General features: G+C 42.2%; 1 protein-coding gene across 1 annotated transcript in view; it reads left to right on the forward strand.

The window, feature by feature from the left end:
- LOC306912879 (sodium/hydrogen exchanger 9-like) overlaps positions 1-24,119 on the forward strand; it is a 127,339-nt gene extending 103,220 nt beyond the window's left edge. Inside the window, exons 13-16 of the mRNA XM_079489333.1 lie at positions 4,678-4,726; positions 8,339-8,418; positions 21,741-21,846; positions 23,180-24,119. Of these exons, the coding sequence (XP_079345459.1) occupies positions 4,678-4,726; positions 8,339-8,418; positions 21,741-21,846; positions 23,180-23,350 (406 nt within the window). The 3' untranslated portion in view covers positions 23,351-24,119. The remainder of the gene's footprint in view (positions 1-4,677; positions 4,727-8,338; positions 8,419-21,740; positions 21,847-23,179) is intronic.
- Positions 24,120-25,451: the final 1,332 nt, after the last annotated feature.

Below are 25,451 nucleotides of genomic sequence, written 5' to 3' on the forward strand. Positions count from 1 at the left end.
TGTGCCCAACATTTGTCAACACACACACACCGCACACTGTAACTTTGCTAATTATAGACATGATGCAAATCCAACCGACTTTTATTTATTTTCAGTTGACAGCTGATGCATTTAGATGCCTCGGCTCGTCACCATTGTTTCACCTATCATGCTTACGCCATTCATTTTTTATATTATTTATTGACCACATCATGCTTACGCCATTAATTTTTTATATTATTTATTGACCACATCACATGAACACATACTTACCATCTGACGAGGAAGGATACTGTGTAGCTGAAATATAGAAATATAGCTATATACTATTCAGAACAGATCCATTCCCCAGGCTTTGCCTGAGTGAGTGACTCGCTTGCCAAAATAAGCTGATCTACAAGTTGTTATGCGGTGGGTCCCGACCTGGTACTAACGCGTTGTTAGCTTGTAGATCTTAGATTTATTTTGAATCACGTTAGTGATCACATACGTTAGTGATCACATACACCTGTGATCCGCACATAAATAATAATAATTTCGACCATCCAGTCCCTATAGTTATCGTCTGTTAAAAATAATGTCTCGCAAAAAATGCAGGCGAGGTGAGATACAGGGGTTTTCCCAAATATAAACAGGAACAGTGAACGGTGGAGTAGATGTTGTGATCACGTGCATCATCGCTCTGGATTAAGAGCATCTGCTAAATGCCTAAATGTAAATTGTGTTTTGACAATTATTTGGGGGCTCACTTGCAATACCCTCGCGGCCCACCAGTGGGCCTCTGCCCACAGGTTGAGAATCACTGCTCCAGTGGGTCTGTCTTTTCCCTCCTCACAGCCTCATTCTTCTCACCTTTTTTCACCCCTAACTGGCAGTGTGGAAGAGGGCTACGTGTAAGGACGAGTGAGTGCAAATTGATATTGAAAAGGACATTACCGGATGATGGATGGCATGAAAGAGAGGAAGGGAAGATCCCAAAAGGGGTGTATAAATGTAGAGAGATGGTGATGAGAAGCAAAACGAGGAGGAGCTGATCGTGAGTGAGAGAGATGGATGGATGGATGGATGGATGGATGGATGGATGGTCGGATGGATGGATGGATGGATGGTCGGATGGATGGTCGGATGGATGGATGGTCAGATGGATGAACAGACTAGGAAGTAGGAATCAGGCTCGTTCCAAAACACATGCAAAATAAGTAGGATAAGTACAATGTGATGACAACAGGACATCACATGGATGAGTAAGCAATAGCAAATATATTTAACTTGAAAGTGATCTTGATAAATGTTCAAATCACTCGATAAATACGAAATTCACTTCAGGCCGATCCTACAAAAGCCTTCTAAATCAGTAGTTCTCCCACATTTAAGGTTTTACAAATGGCCAGGCTTTCCAAAAGGAGGACGTGTGTGTGTGTGTGTGTGTGTGTGTGTGTGTGTGTGTGTGTGTGTGTGTGTGTGTGTGTGTGTGTGTGTGTGTGTGTGTGTGTGTGTGTGTGTGTGTGTGTGTGTGTGTGTGTGTGTGTGTGTGTGTGTGTGTGTGTGTGTGTGTGTGTGCGCGCGCGCACACAATAATTATGATTTGTTATATTGTAAACTTGAAGTACCCTAACCCTCATGGGTGTATGCAAGGTACAACATGCAGTTGCCTAGAAGCATATGAAAGTAGAACAGCCAGAAAGCTAAAAGACCATGTTGGCTTCAGAGAGAGTCTAGGCAGACTTGGAACAGCTCTATGATGAGGCTGAATATGGAATTCTCAAAAATCTCTGAGTGATGCCTGATGGATGCCTGATCACATTGGAAGCTGTACAATGCGTCTATGGCTTCTTCCAGGAGGTTGTATTTTCGCCCTTGGAGCCAGAGAAAGAAGTCTTTCCTGGCAAGCCTCTGTTGTGCGTTCTGCTTTCTATCACATCAGGCACAGTGGTCCCTCATCCCTGCATCTTGGAATCATTTCCCTAGAATGGAAAGTAGATTGTAAATGGTGTGAAATCAATTCCCCCGTCTCTCTGACAATGTTTTTTGAACTTGTCATACTATTTCATTTCACACTATTTCTGTTACCTTGAGGTATAATGCCCGGTCTAACACGCAGATGATTGTCTTTCTTCCCCCCCCCCCCCCCCCCCACACACACTACATTGAGTGATTTTAATTCAATCACTCAATGTAGTGTCCCTGGCTGAATGATGTTCTAACTCTAAACTGATGATTCATGAAGGAAAGACATTGTATCGTCCCAAACACACCGTAAGAGCCGTTATGCCCTACCAGCCAGATAACAAACATTCTAAAATGTTTAATTCATACAGACACGGAAATACATTCGTCATGCCAGCCTGCCTCCCCTAATCTTCTCCCAATAGCAGTTCTGTACCAGGGACCCATTAACACATCTGTATATATCTTTATTCATTCTATTTAACCGGTTTCTATATCTTTTCACAGCTTTTCACACTACCTCTGCCCTCTCTCTTCTCATGGAATACCACAAAACAATGGAGCACGCACAAGAAAAAATATTTCATCCACTGCTTTACACACCTGCATGTAAAACTGCAATCTGACTGATTCAATAAAATAGAAATGTATTGAACACACACAAAAGCAAAGAATACATGCAAGGTGGATGAGGTGGAAAGTCTATGTTGAAAAGAAAGACATGCAGAGGAATAATGATAGGGGGAAAGAGGAACAAGGACGAGAGAAAAGGGGAGAAGACCGCCAAGACAGAACATCTACAGTAATCTCAGTGCTCTGATGCTCTGATGAGAATCTCCAGTCTGCTGTGTGATTGCAGGGGCCTCTCAGTGAAAAGCCTTTGCGTCTGCAAAATCAAACAGATGTATGCAGGTGTGCATGCACACGCACTTGCACTCTCACACAAACACACACACACGCAGAAAACACCGTAGATGCACAGTGACGGCGCTATCTCAAAATGACCTGTGTGTTATGACATTAATAATTGACATACATCTGCAATCTGCTCTTTTCCCCTTTTTTTCAGGTTTTTTCTGCATTTATTTGATAGAATACAGTAAACTGACATGAAATTGGGGGAGAGAGATGGGGATTAGCCCCCATCTCAACGGAATAGTCACTCAACAGCAATGATCAGATTATAGAGGTATTTAACACGTATTGTCACAAAACAATACAGTTTACTGCACCTTGTAGGCATGTAACGGTACACTCAACTCACGATACGATACGTCTTTTTCTGCATTTATTTGATAGAATAGTCACTCAACAGCAATGATCAGATTATAGAGGTATTTAACACGTATTGTCACAAAACAATACAGTTTACTGCACCTTGTAGGCATGTAACGATACACTCACGATACGACACAGCTTTTTCTGCATTTATTTGATAGAATACAGTAAGATGACAGGAAATTGGGGGAGAGAGATGAGGATTGGATTGGTTTTGAGAAATCTTGAATGTTGAATAATTTTCTATTACGAAAAACCTTTGAGAACTACTGATTTAGAAGGCATTTGTAGAATCGCTCTAAAGGTCTTAATGGGTAAATGCTCACCTGTAGCAACTGCCAACTAGCTAACTAAACTAATGCTCAGCTTTCCCCAATGAACCGATGATCAGCCTCTCTGTGGCTCCTCTGAGGACCACATAATGTGTGAGTGAGAATTGAGCAAAATGCTCGGACCCCTCCTCCCCCGGCTATCTAAGCAGAAATGATGGATTACTGCCTGCCACAACAAAGAAAATGTTATTGCATCAAGTCACGTGAGTTCCCAAGAATCATCACATAGTTTCTTGTGGCAACTCTCCGATGGCAGATTAGGGTTGAGACGAGAAAGGGGAGAGTGATAGTGCTGTGGTCAGAAGGAGGTTCAGTGGGAGCAAGCTGGAAGCAGTCCGTGCCGTGCACGCACATACAGTTGGGTGCCACCGATATTGTCCCTTATCATTTGACCCATTTAGGCCTGACCTCAAAATTAAAAAAAATCCTTCTAAATCCTCCAGTTTTCTGAAATAAATATTTTCACGATCTTTCAAAAATAGCAGACCTACAAGCTCGTAGCGCGCCACTCGGTGGCGCGCTATGAGCTTGTAGATCTGCTATTTTTCAATAGCTAAATTATAATGTTTAAAACACCAAAAGGGGTTCCCGCCCAAAATGGGTTAACTGTTCTTTTGCGCAGATCACGCAAACCTCAGCAAAAAGAAAAGGACAATATCGATGGCCTCCAACTGTACACACACGCACAGCAAGATAATAATGCCCTTCTTTTCAAATGAAGCAGTTCACTAGCTGTCACTGCGGCTAGCGCCAAGTCACTTTATTTCAATTCCAGGGAGCTAGCGGCAAGTTGGTCCTATCCTCTCGGTCCAGGTGCTCAAATGTCCCTGAAGCAATGCAGGGACTTTGACAAGCAAATAATCACCGCAAAATATCACGCATAATTGCAGCTGTTTTTGTCGTTTACCACAGGCGTGGACATCTGACATTTTCGCTGTGATTTGAGAGAGCAAGCTGGTTTTGAAGAAACCTTTCAGAAAGGTCATCTTCAAGCTGTGTCGACTTGTTTTTTTTATTTTTTATTGTTCAGTAATTGGTCCGCGTGCCAAATGTAATCTGTCTTGCACAGCTTCATTTGTGGCAAAGAATAATGATTCTCATTTCTCTCTCTCTTACTCTCCTGTAATTTTTTTGTCTGTAGAGTGGGAGTGGATGGAGATGACAATCCAGAGGACCATTATTTTGATCAGGTAAAAAACCTATCAACCTATCTTCAATAATTGGTCCTCACTAATGTTCATGATAAAATACCAAAACAAATTCTACTCGGTCTGTGTCTCATAGGAGTGCTGTGGGTAGTTCAGAAACCTGTCCACCAGTGACATCATCATCATTAGGCAGATTTCTTTTTAAACAAGATTATTTTGAAAAAATATTTAGATTTTTATTATCGTGCGAACGATGGCTTCCATTTTTTCATTGCAACTTTTCAGGAATAGAAAGCCGACTGCAGTTTCGATTAGCTTGACACAGCTAATCGACATTAGACACAGACTGAGTAGAAAGAAATTGTGCCATTTTATCATGATCATTAGTGAGAACCAATTATGAATTTGAAAAGTGGTGAAGTGGTCCTTTAATGTTTATAGCTACTGTATAGATAGTAATATGAATGCCTAAATGTTTTGCATAAGCATGTTAGTGTTTACTAAAGCAGTGGTCCCAAAACCTTTCAGGGCGAGACCCAAAAGAGAGATTAGATGTTTGGTCCGTGACCCACAAATGGGTCCCGGCCCACTGTTTTGGAAACCGTGTACTAAAGAACTGGAGATTCAGGGAGTCCCCTTTTACTGAATAATCACTCAACGGAATAGTCACTCAACAGCAATGATCAGATTATAGAGGTATTTAACACGTATTGTCACAAAACAGCTTACTGCACCTTGTGGTACGGATTCTTGTGAACAATGGATCAGGTCAGCTGGAAATAATTAGTGGATATTAAACCTCTCATTCCTTTAATCATGGCTGTTTGCGTTTACTTTGCTGTGTTTGCGAGATTTCGGCACCAGGTTTGCGCCAAATGGACTACTAAGCTACTATGAGTGACAAATAAGCCCCTAAAACTCTGTGAGATTGTATCACCATTTGTTATCTGTCAATAAATACATTATTCTGACAAAGCCACTTAAGCCAGTGCATTAACTTCTCAAATAATTTAACTGATAAAGTGTTGAGGTAATTCTTGTGAGTTGTAAATAGGGATGTTAATAGTTAATAGATTTATCGCCCTTCAGAAATTAATCAATTAACTAGATCCTGCCTCAGGGATATAACCGACTGGATGAGCGCAAACCTATTCAAACTAAACGAAAATAAAACAGAGGTGCTACTGGTAGGCCCTAAGATAAAAAGAGATCAGGTGATGAACTCTCTAGGACATCTAGCCATGTGGGTTAAACCACAAGTAACCAGCCGTAAATATAGCCAAGATACGACCCTTCCTATCACAACCAGATGCTGAAAAAATTATCCATGCCTTTACTCACTAGCCGCCTAGATTACTGCAACGCTCTATTGACAGCCAGGTTTACCAAAAATGGCCATAGACAGACTACAACTCATACAAAACTCTGCTGCTAGATTACTAACGAAAACAAAGAAAAGAGAACACATCACACCAGTCTTGCACACCCTCCACTGGCTTCCGGTCTCCCAGAGAATAGATTTCAAGGTACTACTCATAGTTTACAAAGCACTCAACAGCCAAGGCCCTGCATTGATTGATTGATTGAAATATTTATTAACAGTTTGCAGAATTACAGTACATTTCAAGCACAAACTCAATACAATCTGGGTTGTACATGCGGTTCGTTGCACTCGTTGTACATGCGGTGTTGTGGCTGTGGACTTCGTTAACATTAAGGAAGTATCTAGACAGGTACATAACAGATTTCTTACCATCATATACTCCATCCACTAAGATCCTCCACAGCATGTTTACTGGCCACAAAAGGAAAAAAGAAACCACGAAAGAAAAAGCAGCATTCTCTTTTTATGCACCAAAATTATGGAATACAATTCCTCAGGAAATCAGAGAGGCCAACTCCACCAACATTTTCAAACAAAAACTAAAAACACACCTCTTTAGATTGGCCTTCTCCACCCTACCGTAGCACTTTATTGAGGCTTCCCCAGCTTTTATTTTATTATTATTTTTAAACAAATATCTTAAATGCTTGACCTTCTCATGCCTATTTGTCTGATTTTACATTCACTGTCTTGTCTTGTATTGTGTTTGATATGTTAACCTATGACCCAACGGATTTACTACGGGAACTGTGCCATGACTAAAAAATTGAATAAAAAAAAAAGATTAGTTTTTCCACTGAAAATGTCATATTGCCATATTGCCAAGTACAGAATGGCAGCTCGAGGCGTGACTAGTTATTTTTTTCCCCATGTACATGTACAAACATGACAAGGATGTAATGTAGTTCACCTCACCCTGCGCTGATGTTTCCTGCCAATGTGCAATCGTTTCTGCTTTTATCTTTTTTCATCTCTGCTGTTTATTTTAACACCGCATCAAAAATAGATGCAGAGGAAATACGTTTAGGCTTCTTGCAATAATAACAGTCAGCGGTAGCCTTCTTATCATGCCACTGCCACAACCCCCTATGCGCAAACACACACACACACGCACGCACGCACGCACGCACGCACGCACACACGCACACACACACACACACACACACAATCACACACACACACACACACACACACACACAATCACACACACACACACACAATCACACACACACACACACACACACACACACACACACACACACACACACACACACACACACACACACACACACACACACACACGTGCACGCGCCCTCGCCTTCCCTTCCCCTCCCCCTTCTTCCCACTGTCTCTCCATCTCTTTCTCTCCTTTATCTTTGTATTTGACCTGGCCGTTATCTGTGCTCTCTGTGAATGGGGGAAGGTCTGGGCATTGAGAGGCTGCTGTGGGTGGCAGTGAATGGACAGCATGGCTGGGTGAGCTTGCAGGGGAGTCCCAGTGGAGACGGCGGTCAGGTTGGCCTGCCAGACCTTGCCCGGCTCTGTGCCTCATTCTTATGTAAATGGTAATGGTGAGACGGTGCCCAGGGTGTGTGTGTGTGGGGGGGTGGGGGGAGTCGCTGCACTAAACAGTAATGCAGCGGACAGTAAAGAAGTACGTTCCGTTGCTGTCGGGCAGATAACCTCTTATCTCTATATTTGAACTTTTTGTGGGGTTTTTTTGTAAAACGACGTTGAACGCCCTACTTCCTCGAGTGTTGTGCAAAAGCAGAAGATCCACAAGCTCGAAATACGGTGCGAAGCGACGTGTTTTGAGCTAGTCTATCTGCTACTGTTGCTATTTTTTTATTTTAATCCTGAAAAGTAACAGTTTTTGACATAGGAGGTTTGCAACCGACAGAAATTATTTACTTGAGTACAAGTAAATTATTGGAATACTTGAGTATTTGTATTTTTGGATACTTACTTACTGACAGCCAATTATATTTACTTTACTAACATACTTTACTAACCCTAAAGCCGAAAATAGCGGACGCGCTGAGCTTGCATACACAACGCATCGCAATGCTTTTTTGCTTTGCTTTTGGGACAGGATGTTCCATCTTTCCCACTGGAGGCCAGGGTGTCCCGTGTAAAAGTATGGGTCATTGGATATACCGGTAGCCTAGCTGACCCCCCAAGAGAGGTTCCATCAGGCTGGGTATACGTGGCTCGGCTCAGAGGGCCTTTTGTGCATCACTGGGGTGACATGGTTTTCTCATGGTCTACAGGTTACTACAGAGAGGCCAGGCACACAGGGAAGGCCCCCAGACACAGCAACACAAGGCCTATGGCACTCTCTGGACTACAAGTATCCTTTCACTGATACTGCTGCCTGGATGGTACGCGGTCACACACTCAGCATGTACAGCGGTAAACGGTCTGTGGAGCAAGCAGCCTCATCCTTTGACCAGTGCAGAAATGTAGCAGAAAACTGCAATTTATGGAATCTGAAGAGCAGCACAGGTTATCTTAATCGCTGTCGGTCAGAAACCTTGTTTCTCTATATTTCATCTTTTTATGTTTCTTCAGGAATTAATGCCCTAATCGTACAGTGCCACACACACTAAAGCAGTGGAAATAGCTGATATAATACAAGCTAACAATGCCTCACAACACGCATTGTGAGCTTTTATATCAGCTATTTTTTTTGCAATTTCTTAATATTTTTACGCCCATAATGCCATGTGCAAAATAGGGATGGCAACATGAAAGTGGTTAAGTCTGTCTGTGGGTTTTATAAATATTTAACCAATGTATCTAAATAATAACTACATTGGGTGAACACAGGAAGGCAGGTTCTTTTCAATATAAATATTAACAGCACATACTGTACTGTCCACCCAACAGTGACAATATGAATGCAGTTTGTGGCATACCCATCTAGAGCTATATAGTGTATGTGTACAGTATATAAGCTTTGATTGATTGATTGAAATATTTATTAACAGTTTGCAGAATTACAGTACATTTCAAGCACAAACTCAATACAAAGGCTGTTAACTGTGAGTGGACGACCCAATTAAGCATTACACTTATTTACAATAGGGTCCACCATGTTCAATTCATCAAAACATTTAGAGACGTACAAATAGACAATAGACAAAGAACAGAACAGGAATTCATCATAATGGAGGTAAAAAGGGAAAAGAAACATATACAGTGAGGGAAAAAGGGGGGGAAAGCACCTTCATGTACTGTGTGCTTGTAGCTGTCTCCCCTTGTGCATGAATGAAAGTTTGTTGGCATTTACAGTACTGTATGTGTACAGTCTGCACACATACGCTTGCTTGTGCCTGCATGCGTGTGTAACCTTGGCAGAAATACACATATATATATTCTTCGACTACGCCACCTTGGGAATTTTAACCCAAGGACATCAATGAAAGTGCAACAGTATAAAGTGCAACACAGGTTGGGTGTAATCATAGGAGCAGAGACGTGTTTCTCAAGAGAATCACTTTCCATTTATTGTAACAAAAGTATTAGTTTAGTTTAATTCGATCAATCAAGTTATACAGTACAATTTAATATTAAAAGGGTAAGCAGGGGTCAACAATCGACTAGGGGGAGAAGAGGAAGAAGAGGAAGAAGTTAGTGGGGTGAGGGTTCTGACTACTTCAATCCACAGCAAATACACTTCAAAATCACTTACAAACACTGGTGGGTTAGGTGCACTCTAACACACACACACGCATGCAGTGAGGAGGAGGGGGAAAAGCCCTCCCGATAGATCTCCCCCACAGTACGATGTTGCCTCCGTAACTCTGAAGAACACAGGAAACAACAATTAGTATCAATTAACAGGTAATTGGCAGTTCAGTTAATAAGTTGCAGTTGGGTTATCACAAAGTAAAATACAATACAAAAAGATGAATACTAATATAGGAAAAGGGGCAAGCACAGCAAGTACTAAGCCTATAAAACAAAACAACAATTTTGTGTGTTTGAAGGTGTATGTAAACTATTTGCTACACCAAATGCTTTATAAACAGACTGTAACCATTCACTCACTGTAGAAAGTCATGAAGAGAAGAAAATAAAACAGTGGAGTTTCATGAGCACCAAATTAGGACGAGGCTAACCTAATTTAGCCCAGTAATGGCCTCATGACCTAGCTTGTAGGGAGCAGATTGGGTTTTTTTTTTTTAACTTTAAAGGGATAGTTAACCCAAGAAAATGATTCACCCCATGGAGACTTATATTCATGGATATTTTCTTGTTTTTGTCGCATTGTTCCTAAGCCAATAATTGGATGACCAGCAGTGGTTCCATACGGAGACACAAAGAGTCTCTTTTGTGTCTCCTTCCGGAAGCGCAGCCTCTGCACAGCCGGTTATCAAATTATTGCCTTAGGAATGTGACAAAAAGGTCATTTTTTTCGGGTGAACTATACTCCTTTAATATGGACTTGCGGGCCTGGGCTGTTGGTGTATAGCGGTCCAGGCACCGCAGTGTTGTGGGTTTGAATCCCGACCCGACGACCGTTGCTGCGTGTCATCTCTCTCCCAATTCCCTGGTGCTGCTCGTGCCATCCCCTGTAATATGATTGTCAATGTATGATTTTCAGAGCAGTGTGTGGTCTGAATCGGTAACACGTTTTGGTCCAAGAGACAACGTACAAGAACACGGTTTGGGAATCATTTACTGTAAAGCTGTACACTGTGAGATTGACAACGTTCATGTGGTCCACAAGAGAGCAGAGGCAGATAATATAGCGGTGGTTCTAAAAGTGCGGTCCTTGAGGGTGTTCCGGGCACGTCCCCAGCTAAATTGTTGATAGTTAGGAACCAAAGGGAACCTTACAGTTATAAAAGGATTGATTGATTGATTGATTGATTGATTGATTGATTGATTGATTGATTGATTGATTGATTGATTGATTGATTGATTGATGACTACTTAACAGTTTTCAAAAGGTACAGAGGTTATACAATAATGCTAAAAGGATGTTTCCATTGTGGTCCCCTGTATTGGGGACCACTGGGAGTCCTTGAAATAAATAAATAAAGGTTTGAGAACCACTGGACATTTCAGGATGTTAACTGTACCCAGAGCAGTAGTAGAATAGTAGAATCAGCCTTATTGTCACATCACAGATTTACCAAGTAAAAAGGTGGATGAAATTTGTTTTTGTGCATAGTTCCCAATCGTATCGCAAGGGGGAAAGGTAATACAAAATCTACATATTTAAACAACCCTGAGATAAGATATAACGGTGATGAGCATAGCAGCAGATGTATACTGTACATATTATGGACGTTAGTTGTGGCGCTAGAAAACAAATCACACTTGTGTGCAGTGAGGGGCGCTCTTGTAATATAATCATACATCACATTCCGTGCTCAGCCAAACAAATCATCGCTATGGGGTACACACATCGCTCAGCCAATCAAATCATCACTATGGGGTACACGGTACACACATTGCTCAGCCAATCAAATCATCGCTATGGGGTACACACAAACACACAAAGCTGGGCATAGCCCTCAAAACACACACACACACGGAGAGAGAGAAAAATAATAACACCATTGTTGTGTCTCAACTCTCAATCGTCTCCTGAAAACAACACCAGCTCCTTGTATAATGCTACAGTTCATTGGCGTATGGACTTGTACGTACGTGTATGGTGGTAACTGGGCCTGTTGGATCATGTTATAATGGCTGTCAGGTTAGCGATCCATAACAGCAGAGCTCTAATCCACTCTTAATGGAGTTCACCTAAGGAGAAGTGTGATGTAAGGTAACATGAGGAATGTGTTCAAAGGGGAAGCACATTAATTCCGTTCCGCTCATGTTTACATAGAGAAGAATAGACTTTTATTTGTCATTGCACACCAAGCATACACTGAGCATACAACGGAATTTCAATGGAGCTCCCACATAACCGTAGTACATAAACACATAACATAACACGTAACATACAACACAAAGTAAAGTGCATGGTGATATTTTAAAGTGCATGATGGATGAAAAAGGGAACGAATAAATTATCACAGTCCAGTTAGAGTCAGGATGCATGATGCATATGAGGGGACAGTCAATGCTCATTTAGTAGTCGTTCGTTTAGCAGTCTGACTGCGTAGGGGAAAAAGCTGTTTGTCAGTCTTGAGCTACTAGCACTCTTCTCAAGGTCTCAACTCTTATCATACTGTACCTCTCTGTCTACTTTCATCTATTAAGCAGTCGGTGATGTAAAGTAAGGAAGTACAAGTAGGCTATTTTGATAAAAGAAATTTATTTTCTGTTGTACACACCATTATAATGTTCTTATTTTGATCATAATACCCAATTACTGAATGTCTAGTCTGCAGGTTTTCTTCGGGAGATGTATGACACTGATTTAATATGACACTATGGCACATTATGAGTCCACTAGTACTATAGTGGGTCTCAAACGTTTTATTTGCAAGGAGTCAGCCTTAACTCTGAGAGTGTACAAATGGAACCAAATGAACCCGTACAGTTCACTGGGTTCCATTTGTGCACTCTCAGAGTTACGGTTCTGCTATGGTCATTCAGGGCTATCTCTTTGTGTTTATGGTCATATTATTGTCCGCTCATTTTGTATGTCCGTGGCAAACACTTCCACCACAAGCCAACATGGTGATGACCCCTGTTGAGTTTATATTCATCAATAAACATTACTTACATATCACATTTTGACATGAAATGCAGCTCAAAGTGTTTTACGGAGCAAAAGTAAAAGCATTAAATAACATTAAAATAATAGCAAAAAAGACAAAACAGTGAGGACATGAATAACAACACAGACCGTTTTTGAGTGATGCAGCCACTCCAATGCTCAGCAATGTGTGTACCTGGCTGGCTGGGTCCCTGGCTGGGTCCGTCTGAGCACGTAAATAGCGTTTTTTCACCACCAAGTTTCACTGTTGTGCAGCGTTTCGGCTACAAGCCTTCGTCAGGGTCCCATAGTTATGACGTCATTATATAGCGACCAAAGTTAAATCATCATGATTGAAAACATTCAGTGTCAGTATAATCAATGTCAGCACAATAGTGTCAGAACAATAAATGTCAGAGCATCAATGTCAGCACATTCAAAATCTACCTCATAACATAATTATATCCACAGTTTAAAAGTACATGGATACCAATACGACTACGAAAATAAAAATAAAAAGACAGAATCCCAAAGATGGAACACCAACAAAAGTGAACAGTGTGTGAGGAGGAAGAAACCTTTTTAGAGAAAAGGGGGAAAATCTATTTCATCATTGAGACCTGGGAAGTTTGTAGCTTTAAGGGTTTACAATCCAGAAAGTTTCTCTCTGAAGCAACTAATCTGTCACCGCCTATCACAGTTTTAGGGATGACTTCTATAGCAATACTTTTTAAAGAGCTTGGGTTGGCATGATGAGCCTCTTTGTAGTGTACCACCATGGGATAAGGTTTTCATTCCGTATTGCATACTTGTGTTCTGCTAGTCTATTTTTGTATCTGTAGTTCATCCTACACTAGTATATAAAAGCAGCCATAGTCACATTCCAATCTGTAGACAACGAAAGTCGTGTTGCAGTTGGCGAAACCTCTAATCTGACTGAAAACATCCACAAAGCTCTTTGTCTTAATTACGTTGGTGCAGTGCACTTGAAGTTCCCCTCTGGACGCTGTAACCAAGCAGACGGGTTGGAAGGGGTGGGTGGCAGGTAACTCCTAACCAACTTGTCTTTAAGGGTGGGGGCACGCCTAAAAGAAAAAAACGGGGGGTGAGGAAACGCAGTTTTTAGATCCGGGTCACTCTGTATAATGCGCCAGTTCTTCTTTATAATGTCCTTAATTTTATGTGCATTGGTACTGTACTGAGTGGTGAAATATATCTGTCCAGGGTTGGATCCACGGGTGTTCTTCTGGAACAGAACAGATTTGTCCTTTCGTGAGATTTTGCTTTAGTGTATGCCTGTTGCAGTATGTGCTTTATGTAGCCTTGATGAGTAAACCTGTGATTCATATCTGTGGCTTGTTGGTCAAAATCATCATCAGAATCACAGAGCCTCCTTAATCTTTGAAACTGTCCATAGGGGATGTTGGAGATAAGACTGGAGAGATGGAAACCATCTGCTCGTAGGATCGTATTACGGTCACTACTTTTTCTGTAAATGGATGTATGCAGATTGCCATTGTCGTCCCTCGATATCTTTAGGTCTAAAAAATGTATTTCCTTTTTACTGTATTCCAAGGACAGTCTCAGATTATCATTAGTTGAATTTATGAAATTATGGAAATCTATGAGGATCTTGTTCAGATCCTGTGTAAATCATGCATAAATCGTCAATGTATCTGCCGTACCATTTGATCTTGTCCAAGAAGGGGTTGAGTTGACTATAGATGTATCCATAGTGTTCCATAGTCTTCTGTGCATGGGGCCCAACTCCCAGCTACTGAGTGTCTTTGTGAGAAGAATAGTGGAGGCAGGCTGGCATGGTGAAAGTGTTTACGTGTTCATATGAATGAAAGGTTTTTATTTTTTGTTCATGATTGAGTTGGACTCTTTTGGTGTGTTTGTGCTTTCATGGTCCATTAGTTGAGCGGTAGAGCATTATGCATCCAGGGATGCTATTGAGTGATTGAATGAAAAGTACGACTGTGTGAAAGCTACAAGTGGATGCCTACAAATGGAATGAGATGGATAATTACGGTATGTCTCTGGTATAATGGAAAAGAAATCCACTCAAAACAAAAAACCATTAGTTGAGAGGTAGGTACATCATTCAGCCCACAGTGTTAATGAGTGATGGAATCAAAACATCAAAGACCTTGTAAAAGCTACAAGAATTCTTTTTTTTAACTCAAACATACACTGTAGCTACAAATCGATAATTCGATCGATCATTCTGAAAGCTCATCCGTAGTCCCCCAGTCCGTAGTCCCCAAATAAGTCCCCAAAAAAGAAAGCCCATGATGCAGAGCTTGTAGATCTGCCAATTTTGAAATATTTTTTGAATAGGGCTTAAGTGGTTAAATATGCAATTACCAGTGCAGAAATGGTATAGAATTAATACAGATCAATAATTGGTTCATGAGTTTATTTAGGATCCCCATTGGATCCTCTTACACCTGGCACCTGGGGTCCACAGAATAATATACTTACAAAAAGCTAAAACAAGTTTACAAAAACAAAAACACTGTTAGTCGATGCCTGAATTAAATAGATTTAAAGATGGAATGCCATAATGTTTTCCACCCTGATCATGTTTTAGGGTGGAAAAAAATATTATATTAGGAGGAAGATTTTTTTCAAAAAAGTGTACAGTATAATACTGTACACTTAATACTGTATTTGTTAAAATGTCGTTTTTATGTGTGCACGCCCACCAGTTCATTAAGTATGCCTGATTTGCCTGGTGGGTGGTGACGGGTGGTGATCCACCTGAACTGAAGCCACACCCACAGCTGTTGTTGTATGATAAAGGGGGAGGGGTTGGGGGAGGGGCTGATAGTGTGATGTCACTATATTACTGTTTTTTTCATTGGCACGTTTGACTGTCAAGGTTTCAGCCTCCAGGAAGAAACCCTAAATACAAATGGAAGACATCATTGCACATAACAACCACACCAAGGGGTCTAATGAAGTACTGTCACCTCTTAAACACAAATTGGAAAAAGTACAAAAATCACGGCACTCCATCTTTAAGAGAATCTATCCTATGGTACTGTGCAAGGTTGTCAATATTACATTATGTTTGATCGATGATGTTGTACCAACTGTCTCAAGTTGGCTCCACAATGTTCTGCAACTGCTCCCACAACGACTCACACATGTTCTCCATGGAGACATGGATGGATTTTTCTTAGTTTGGGGGCCCAGTTGTGGAATATATGGGAGGAGAATACGCAGAAATATTATCAAGGGGTTTTGCAAAGGAACCATACTGTTAAGTACGAAGGTTTTATGATTTCGAAGACTATATGAATATGTATAAAGTCAAAGTCGTACAATTTGTCACACACGTTAGCGCAGTGAAATTTGTTCTCCGCATTTGACCCATCTCTTGGAGCGGTGAGCCGCAGCCGTGCCGCGCTCGGGAATCATTTGATAATCATTTGATCAGTAGATTTGACCCCCCAATCCAACCCTTTGATGCTGAGTGCCAAGCAGGGAGGCATTGGGTCCCATTTTTACAGTCTTTGGTATGACCCGGCCGGGGATCGAACCCCGGCCTCCCAGTTTCAGGGCGGACACTCTAACCACAAGGCCACTGTCTGGTGGTATTAAGAAGATGATGTCGTACGATGTCGTTTGTCACACACGTTAGCGCAGTGAAATTTGTTCTCCGCATTTGACCCATCTTGGAGCGGTGAGCCGCAGCCAAGGAGCAGTGAGCTGCAGCCGTGCCGCGCTCGGGAATCATTTGATTAGTAGATTTGACCCCCCAATCCAACCCTTTGATGCTGAGTGCCAAGCAGGGAGGCATTGGGTCCCATTTTTACAGTCTTTGGTATGACCCGGCCGGGGATCGAACCCCGACCTCCCAGTTTCAGGGCGGACACTCTAACCACAAGGCCACTGTCTGGTGGCATTAAGAAGATGATGATGTATGGATGTGTGTTTGTATGTATAATGTGTATCAGTTTGTGAAAAGGAAAAAAACACTGTTAGTGCATAAGTAATAGATTTATAATTTGTAATTCAAACAGGAGTTTGTTTATCTCTGAAACTGCAAAAAAAAAGAAGAGAGACAGCAAAAATAACTAGAACATCCCTCTGCAACATCATCGGTGTATTCCTTTAAGATGACTTGTTCTGCATAATCACTCTTACGCCTCAGACAGCCTGGTCTAATCACGTTAAAGATGCTGGTCCCCATGAGAGATGGACGTTGTGCGCCGCCTGCCAAGAGAGCCACTGAGTCAATATCTGGGCAAACACAAGTCTGCAACACACACGCACGCACACACGCACGCACATACGCACACACAGTGGTGGAAAGTGACTAAGTAATTATTTTTTTTAACTTTTGTTTATACTTTATCGTGGTTTTAAAACGTTTTTGTGCCAAGGACCCCTAAATTGATTTGACTGCGGACCACCATCTAATAATGTATTGTGTCAGGGACCCTCATTTTCGATATTGTTTCGAAAATGTGACAAAGGTGACGCGCTGTGAGCTTGTTTTGCTTGCTTTTAGCCTACTTCTTCCGACACTGCACTTACTGTACACACGTGCACACACATTCATTGACCCTTTATTTGTCAGAGCATGTTATTCTGAGTTTCGTAACCATAGCAACTGCATGAAGTGTATCATTTTTTTTTCAACACTGTGTGTGTGTGTGTGTGTGTGTGTGTGTGTGTGTGTGTGTGTGTGTGTGTGTGTGTGTGTGTGTGTGTGTGTGTGTGTGTGTGTGTGTGTGTGTGTGTGTGTGTGTGTGTGTGTGTGTGTGTGTGTGTGTGTGTGTGTGTGTGTGTGTGTACTTGTATTATTGCAACCGCAGGTCGCATTTACTATGAAAACTTGCATTTCCCGTTGGTTCGTCACGCCTTTATTGCAGTATTGATACTTTTACTTATGTAAAACATTGGAGTACTTTTTCCATCACTGGCAGAATGTGAGAGACACATTGTGATGATCATCTTCCTGGTCCTCACAAGAGAAATTGTTGTCTAACGTTAAAAAATATTGTTTTAGGGTAAAAGCCGTTTCAGATGGGGAGCAAGTGGTGCACCTTAGTAATACATTTTGCCCCTCAGGACACAGGTCTCCACCAGGATAGGAGCGTTTTTGGGAAAATGCCAAGTGGCATTTCTTCCTCAGCCTAGTGGGAATATGCGTGCACAGTTTCACCGCAATTGGACGCTGTGTTAATGATTTGCAGCATTTTGTACAAAACAGGACACTCCTGAAAACATTTATTCACCCAGTGTCAATTATCTAATGTAATCCTGGGCGCTACACTTCCTTTGCCAACCTGGGGGGGCAGCAGACTGGCCTCATGCTTCCTTCTATGCATGAGGAGTCCAAGCTGCTTCTTTTCACCTGACAGGGGAGAGTTTCCCCGGCCAGACGTAGCACGTGGAAGGAACCCGTTATTCTGACCAATTCCTTTCCCCTCCATCAGGTGCCCCGGCTAGCCAGGGGGAGGTAGTTTAGAGACCAGGATTACTGCATGTTTTTTGTGAGGGTACCTACCCTAGGGGACACAGGGAGAACATGCAAACTTTGGAAGGCAATCTTAGCCAATGGGGATTGAATATGGGGAAGCGTACAGGTCCGTGTTGATGACATGACTTTGGAGATATATAATAGGCCGTTGTGGAAAAATGGGGGCAGAGGTCCGTTCTTGGCATCCATCGATTATTTGGGACATGCAGAGAGTTGCGGGCGTAGATTCAAGCCGGTGAGGTCCCGTGAAATTTTCACGCGCATGCTCGTTTCATGCACGCACCCACGGGAGGCAAGAGCTGGATTGTGGTCAGCTTTTTTTCCACGCTACGCGTCTGCACACGAGACGTCAATAGTCCCCTGTCTGAAAGGGCCTTTAGGCTTTCAATTATGGAAAGATTCAGATTGGATTCAGCATTAGGATTAGACATGTAGGGTGTGCCAGAAGAGAATAGGATTATGCAATGTACCTGCACCTGAAAGTTGTAGAAAATTAATTCCATTTTATGTTTTATTGGACTCTGTATGATTTGAGGGTTCCTTTTTTTGTTGCAACAACAAAAACCTGAGCTATTCTGGGAAAATGATGGCCAGTTAGAGTGTTTTTTTGTAGATCCTGGAGTAGAAGTCTCCTGTTATGATGTGAGGTAACAGACCCAATGTTGTATTTTGTGTGTGTGTGTGTGTGTGTGTGTGTGTGTGTGTGTGTGTGTGTGTGTGTGTGTGTGTGTGTGTGTGTGTGTGTGTGTGTGTGTGTGTGTGTGTGTGTGTGTGTGTGTGTGTGTGTGTGTGTGTGTGTGTTCGTGTTCGTGTTCGTGTTCGTGTTCGTTCACGTGCAAGAGAGAATGTGAGATAGAGAGAGAGGGCGTAGGCGTCGAGCAGTGAGCCGGATATTGTCTCTATCAGGTGGAAACAAACAAAACTTTTTCAAATTCAAAAAACGTTAAGCTGCTCTACAGCAATGAGATAGTAATAGTATACACACACAGTTGTGGAGTCCTGGTTGGTGTTGCTTATCAACGAGAAGCAGTGCTGCAGAGGCCCCTTTCAAGTTGACCAGCCCTGGGCGTTGGCTGCCAGGTAGTAGGCTATTCTATAGTTGAGCTGCAGCTTGGCCTGCCGGTCCTCAAGGCATAACGCCACCGCTGCTTCCCTAACCAACCCTCCCTGTCATCCTGCCTTCAAGGCCCATTTAGAGGAACACTTGGCTCTCTAGGCATCGATTCTGACAGACATCAAAGTGCGTTTCATCTTCCCAGGTGAAGTGGTTTACAGCCGGTGGTTTGCCCCAGGGAGTGGGGTGGGCTGGGCTGGGCTGGGCTGGGGGGTGGGCTGGGGATATTGTTGGCAACTGTCGGCTTTTGTTTGGACTCTGTCAGGCCGCGGGGGCCACCTGTGTTTAAAATACTGAGGCTGACTCTGTTAGTTGGCTGGGCTGGCTGGCTCTGCTGATGGATCTTCCCCTGTGGCTTGGGGGAGATTAACTTTAATCTCTGGGTAGTACTGCCTACATTCGTGCTACTCTGTAATATACGCTGCCAAAATTCCAATTCAGATCCCCAAATCAAACACTTGCGCATGAGCTGCTGACATTTAGTTTTGTAATTGCAGTGGACCTCCGATGGCCATGATAATGACAGGTTTGCTCACGTATGTGTGCATTATGCAAGTGTAGGAGGATGCAGAGGAAATTACTAAGAAGATGGCAGAAGCAGTAGTTAGGCTGCCATGCACCCCCAGGCACCTGCCCAGCACAACTTGTGTGTGTGTGTGGTGTGTGGTGTGTGTGTGTGCGTGCGTGCGTGCGTGCGAGCAGCGGTGAGCTAGCGGTAGGACTGCCCGGGGTGCCGCCCCGGTAGTTCTGAAGCTGCATGCACGCCCCCCTCATGCACACACTTGCACGACAATACGCGTTGACGACGGCGCACTCAACACCTAAAACAAAGCTACCGGTGGCGCCGTCTATACCTGGCTAGCTGGCTCCTTTGTTATGCTTTGCATAACAACACCTGATGTTCTCACTTCTCACTTCACATCCTCTCGGTTACATTGTATAAACGGCCATCTTTACACTTGTTTCTACCTCCCTTTTTCCCTTTCTCTCATGTCTCTCCATCCTGCTTGTTCTAGACTCTTATAAATAAAATCCTGTTATCCGGCAGAGTTCCCCCTGTGATTCCCACTTCTTGCATGTTGCTGATAACAGCACAAGAATGGAAAGAAATGGCACCGAGTGACAGAGTAACATTAGGTGACTTTCTGTGCTCTGCTTCCAGGCTACTTATGCATGACTTAACCCTCCTTAAAATATAAAAAAGAGGTATGTTTTATTTTCTTTCTTCTTTTTTCTTTTCTTCTTTTCATTACACAACACTACTAGACAACACTACAGTATTTCTATATCACTTTTGTCCTTCTGCAGTTCTGATTGTACCACTCCAGTTGAGAGTCTGTACCCAGAGCACCATCTCTCCCAATAATGTTTTCCTTTGTGGCACATTGTTGTTTGGTTGACAATACATTTGGGAGCTTTTAGTAGTGATACCGAGAGACACTGAGAGCCGATATATTAAATATGGTGAGCATTGAGCAATGTGGAATATGAACGAGTAAGTGCCCTAAAGCTTGCGTGAAATTAAACGCCCCCCCTCCCCACAACCTGCACCCCTCTCTCTGCAGCACATTGTTGTAATTGGAAAACCATGATGTCAGTGGCATTCTTGCTGGAGGAGTCAAGGAAAAATCCTACAGAACATTCCCTGACAGTAAGCTGACAGTGGTCTTATGAAAGGAACAATGTGCCCCACGTATTGCTGAATTTATCTTTATCTCCGTTCTAGCAGTAGCCTTCTTCCAGGTGGGAAATGTGAAAAGGCTGTATCATTGTTCAATTATCTAGCTTTTTTGCTCAGAGTGAGCTTGCTTGCATTTACTACATTTTCTCTTCTGTTGATGCAACAGAAATGTGACTACTTAATTTTAATCATGCGCATCTGATCTGGTGACACCGTCAAGTGTATTACTGTACTGCATGTCTACGTACAAGCCTGTAGTCTTTATTTTCATGATGTGCCACTGACTGAGCTCTTTAGAGGAAATGCTAATTCGGACAGGCATCTGTTAACAATATGTGGAGGAAAAATGAACCGAATAGCAAATATCCCACAGTTCTGTGACTGTCACATCTCCCTATTCTTGTATAAACAGCTACCGTCAATACGAAAGAATGTGCCTGTTTAAGCCCTTACATTTATATAAAAAACATATGGAGCGAGACAAGGAGTGCACTCTAGTTCTGAATGGGATAACCCACTTATTAAATGCCATCAAATACTGTATTACCTCTGAATTGTGATTCCGTGATGGGAACTACATTTGGCCTGAGGCTGGGCCGAAAACACCATTTCCAATAATTTCCCTGTCCAAGAGAGACACCAAGCATGCACACACATGCACACGCACACACACACACACACACACACACCATGCCTTAACAAGCTAACAGATATTTAATGCCAGCACTCACACACTCCGGCCCCCCATTGACTTTTTCTCTGCCATCGTGGTGTGGGCCCGTGGCCAGGCTCTTCAGTAGCTCCCATTCCTGTGAGGTAAGAATTCTCTTAACTCTACTACATTCATCTATCTTTTAATCTTGTATTTCTTGTAAAGGGAAATGAAGGGGGTATTTACTGATCCCAGAGGGGAATATCTTTTATGCATGACCCAGCAGTGTGCTGCTCATGTGAGTGCATGATGGTGGAGCAGTTAGGGCAGGCCTAGGCAACCTTTTCAGCCACATGATCACTTGGTCGTTTTCCAAGACTGGCATGATCATCACCCAGTGCCCAACGGTGAAAACCACCAGCGGTGTAGTAACTAGTACAATTGTGAGGTACTACATTACTGGAGTATTTCAATCTTTTATACTTTTACATCTCAGAGGCCAATATTATACCTTTACTCAACTACAATTGTTTTAAAACTTTAGTTACTATAGTTACTTTGTAGATTTTGATTATTATGAAACATACATTACCCACTTCAGCCCTATACAGTACATTTCGGCCATTTGAGCTCACAGGTAAATTTTTAATCATGGTACTATACTTTTAAAAACCACCATTGCTTTACTTCTTATTGTAGGCTTTAGAATAATACATGCATAGCATTCAGCAGACCAAACAAGCCATAGTAAAGTATTTAATAATAAAACCTAGCAAGAATTGAATCAATAATTTAATATGAATTATAATAAAGGTAAGTCTGACTGTGGGGAGAAAGGTTTATGCACATCAAACAATCATTGTTAATAATGATTGTTTTTGATCAACTCAGTTGATCACATCAATCTGATCATCTGGTAGATGAAAGAGTTGGTTGCCCAACCCTGAGCTATGGCTTAATCACATTAAACCTGGCATCCCTACTTTGAACAAATCTTTTTTGTATATATATTTTCAACATTCTATAAAAGTAGCAACATTAGCAGATGTTCAAGCTCAAACGGAGGTGCCGAGGATCGGTCCGGCGACCTTCTGATTCCCAGACGGTCACTTAACCTACTGTCTGACACATGCACCAATATGCATCTTTTTTTAGTACCTTTGCTACTGTAATGGCAAATGATAAAGGTGTTAACTGTCTATTGTCAGGACAATAGACAGTTAACACCCAGTTAACACCTACCCCCTGTGGCTCAGGAGGTAGAGCAGGTCATCCATGGGTCGGCGGTTCGAATCCCGGCTCCTCCTGTCTACATGTCGAAGTGTCCTTGGGCAAGACACTGAACCCCAAATTGCTCCTGATGTGCTGGTTGGTACCTTGCATGGCTTCCGCCGCAATCGGTGTATGAATGTGTGTGTGAATGGGTGAATGTAATGCACAATCTATGTAAAGTGCCTTGGATAAAGGCGCTATATAAATGCACCATTTACCATTTAGGACCAAAAGCAGCTGCAGGAGCCCGAGGTGGAGGTCACCTGTGTCAAGCCAGAGGACCCGGAGGCCCAACGGGGATATGAAGACGGAATCACGGGCCCCAAGCACCTGGAAGATCTGTTGGAGGGAGACCTGGGTCTTGGGAGTGATCCAGCTCTTGCTGGGGAGGTATGAGGCTCCAGGAGACAAGAGTCAACCACCCACCCACCCCGCTCTGACTTATCAAAAAACCCTGCTGCAGCCCTCAAGGCCAGCCGTTCCTTTTGAATGGGGTCACTAATCAGGGTGTCCGGAAGAGCAGACCTGAGCCACTTGATTACAAGAGTCCCAAAAGGTTACTCATTCACTTCCCTGCTCTAGCTTGCACGCATGCACAGTACACAGTCACCATTGCTTTGCTCCATTTAAAAAATATACTGTATATCTTGGGCAAAATACCAACAGCAGCATTGACATGTACATAAATCCTGTGCTCTGGAAGTCACGACTGTATAGCATTACTATACAGTGTGCTGTTGTCCACTGCATCTCAGAAACAGAAGAGTGTAAGTGTAAGACTCCCTGAAGCTGAAACGAGGTTGAAACGACGATAGAACTGGGTAAAAAAAAAAGAAAATAATTATATATATACATACATATACATATATATATATATAATTATTTTTATTTTTTTGTATTTTAAAAGCATTTGTTCACAAACGTTCTGATACAAATTCAGTGTGTGCATAAAGTCATCCTTCAATTGCTTAAGTTGTCAGTGAACAATGCTTCAGGGTTTGGTTGATTAGAGTCACGGGTCCTGATTCTAGCTCAAGAGAATTGTCCATGGAAAAGTACTCAATGGACTGCCTCAGATGATAGACCAGGGACATAATATATGCATTTCTTATCTGAGCCGTCTTCCCTTTAATAAACCAAAATGCTATTTTTGTACCAACTCGCTCTGCTCTTCTCTCACTCCTTATTAAACATTTATTTCACTATCCCCTCAATTCCTTTTAACTGATTCAAATGTATTCCATTTAATGCATTAATCTGGATTTATGCTCAGTTGTGCACGACGGTGTAACGCACCGAAAATAGCAGCTCTACATGCTTACAACACGTTGCAGCATGACAGTGTGTGAGCGTGCAGATCTGCTATTTTTGGTGTGCCCCACCACATGCAATCAAACCCTTTTAGTATCCCTCTAGCGGCCTACCACATTTTACTTTACTAATGCTGCATCATAGCCCTTCCCAATCCCAACACTGGCGTATATTAGCAGCATTTGCACAAAAAAAACACAATTAGTGCTTGAACTTTGAGCTGGCTTCTATAAATATGGATTGCAATTTGCTACTTTCTCAACACATAAATCACAGGGCCCCATTCCGCTCAAGTGAAGCAGAGTGATGGGTACTACTCATTGAAACTAGTAGTGAAGGTTACAGTATGGGTTGTGCATATGCAAACGGGTTTCTTTTCTCGTTGTAATAAGCCCATTGTCCTTGAAGTGAGTGCTTTTCAGAGGTTACGTCATACGCATGGGTGCATCTATGGAATGCTCCGCTATGCTGGTACTGAACATGCACAAGAGGGAAACTCACTCAACGCAACACCTTGCACTGAAACACTTACATACAACTGTTAACAGATCTGCCCCCTTGTTGCCGACATTCACTATTGAATGACGGCAAAAAGCCTTTTGTCATGGAATTATTTTAACAGTACCCCCTCTGTGTTATGCGTTTATCTACCTTTTGTCCTTTTATCTCAGCTGTTCAGCTGTTGACATCGTCTTTTATGCTTTCAACTTCTTGAGCATTTTTTGTGTTACTACAGCATTGCCACTGAGCCAAGGTTTCCATATTCTAAAGATTTTTACTTCAGAAAATACTGTTATGATCATGAGCTGCAATTGAACTGGCTCTTATACCACAGACGATAGAATAGCGTTACCTTGCAAAAATAATGGCCTGTCTTTTTGCCTTTGTTTTTCAGAAAACAAATAACTGAACCAAAACAAACTAGCCTATATGATATTTGAATATGTCTTAATCATTTCACCCAAAAGGTTTATAGCAATAGTATATGACCATTGACATGTGTTGTTACATAACTAATAAGATGATCTTGAGATTGGCTATTATAGAGCGTCGCAGTCCCGTCCCCTACCAGGGCCCAGGAAATGATTCCCCGTTCATTTTCCTCATAGACTTTTCAAAAAGTATTTATTTAAAGACTTTTTAAGCCTCATACAAAGCCAACTCGAGTTGTGAGAAATCATGACAA

This window comes from Electrona antarctica (genome assembly GCF_951216825.1).
Source record: "Electrona antarctica genome assembly, chromosome: 20".
Classification (NCBI taxonomy): domain Eukaryota; kingdom Metazoa; phylum Chordata; class Actinopteri; order Myctophiformes; family Myctophidae; genus Electrona; species Electrona antarctica.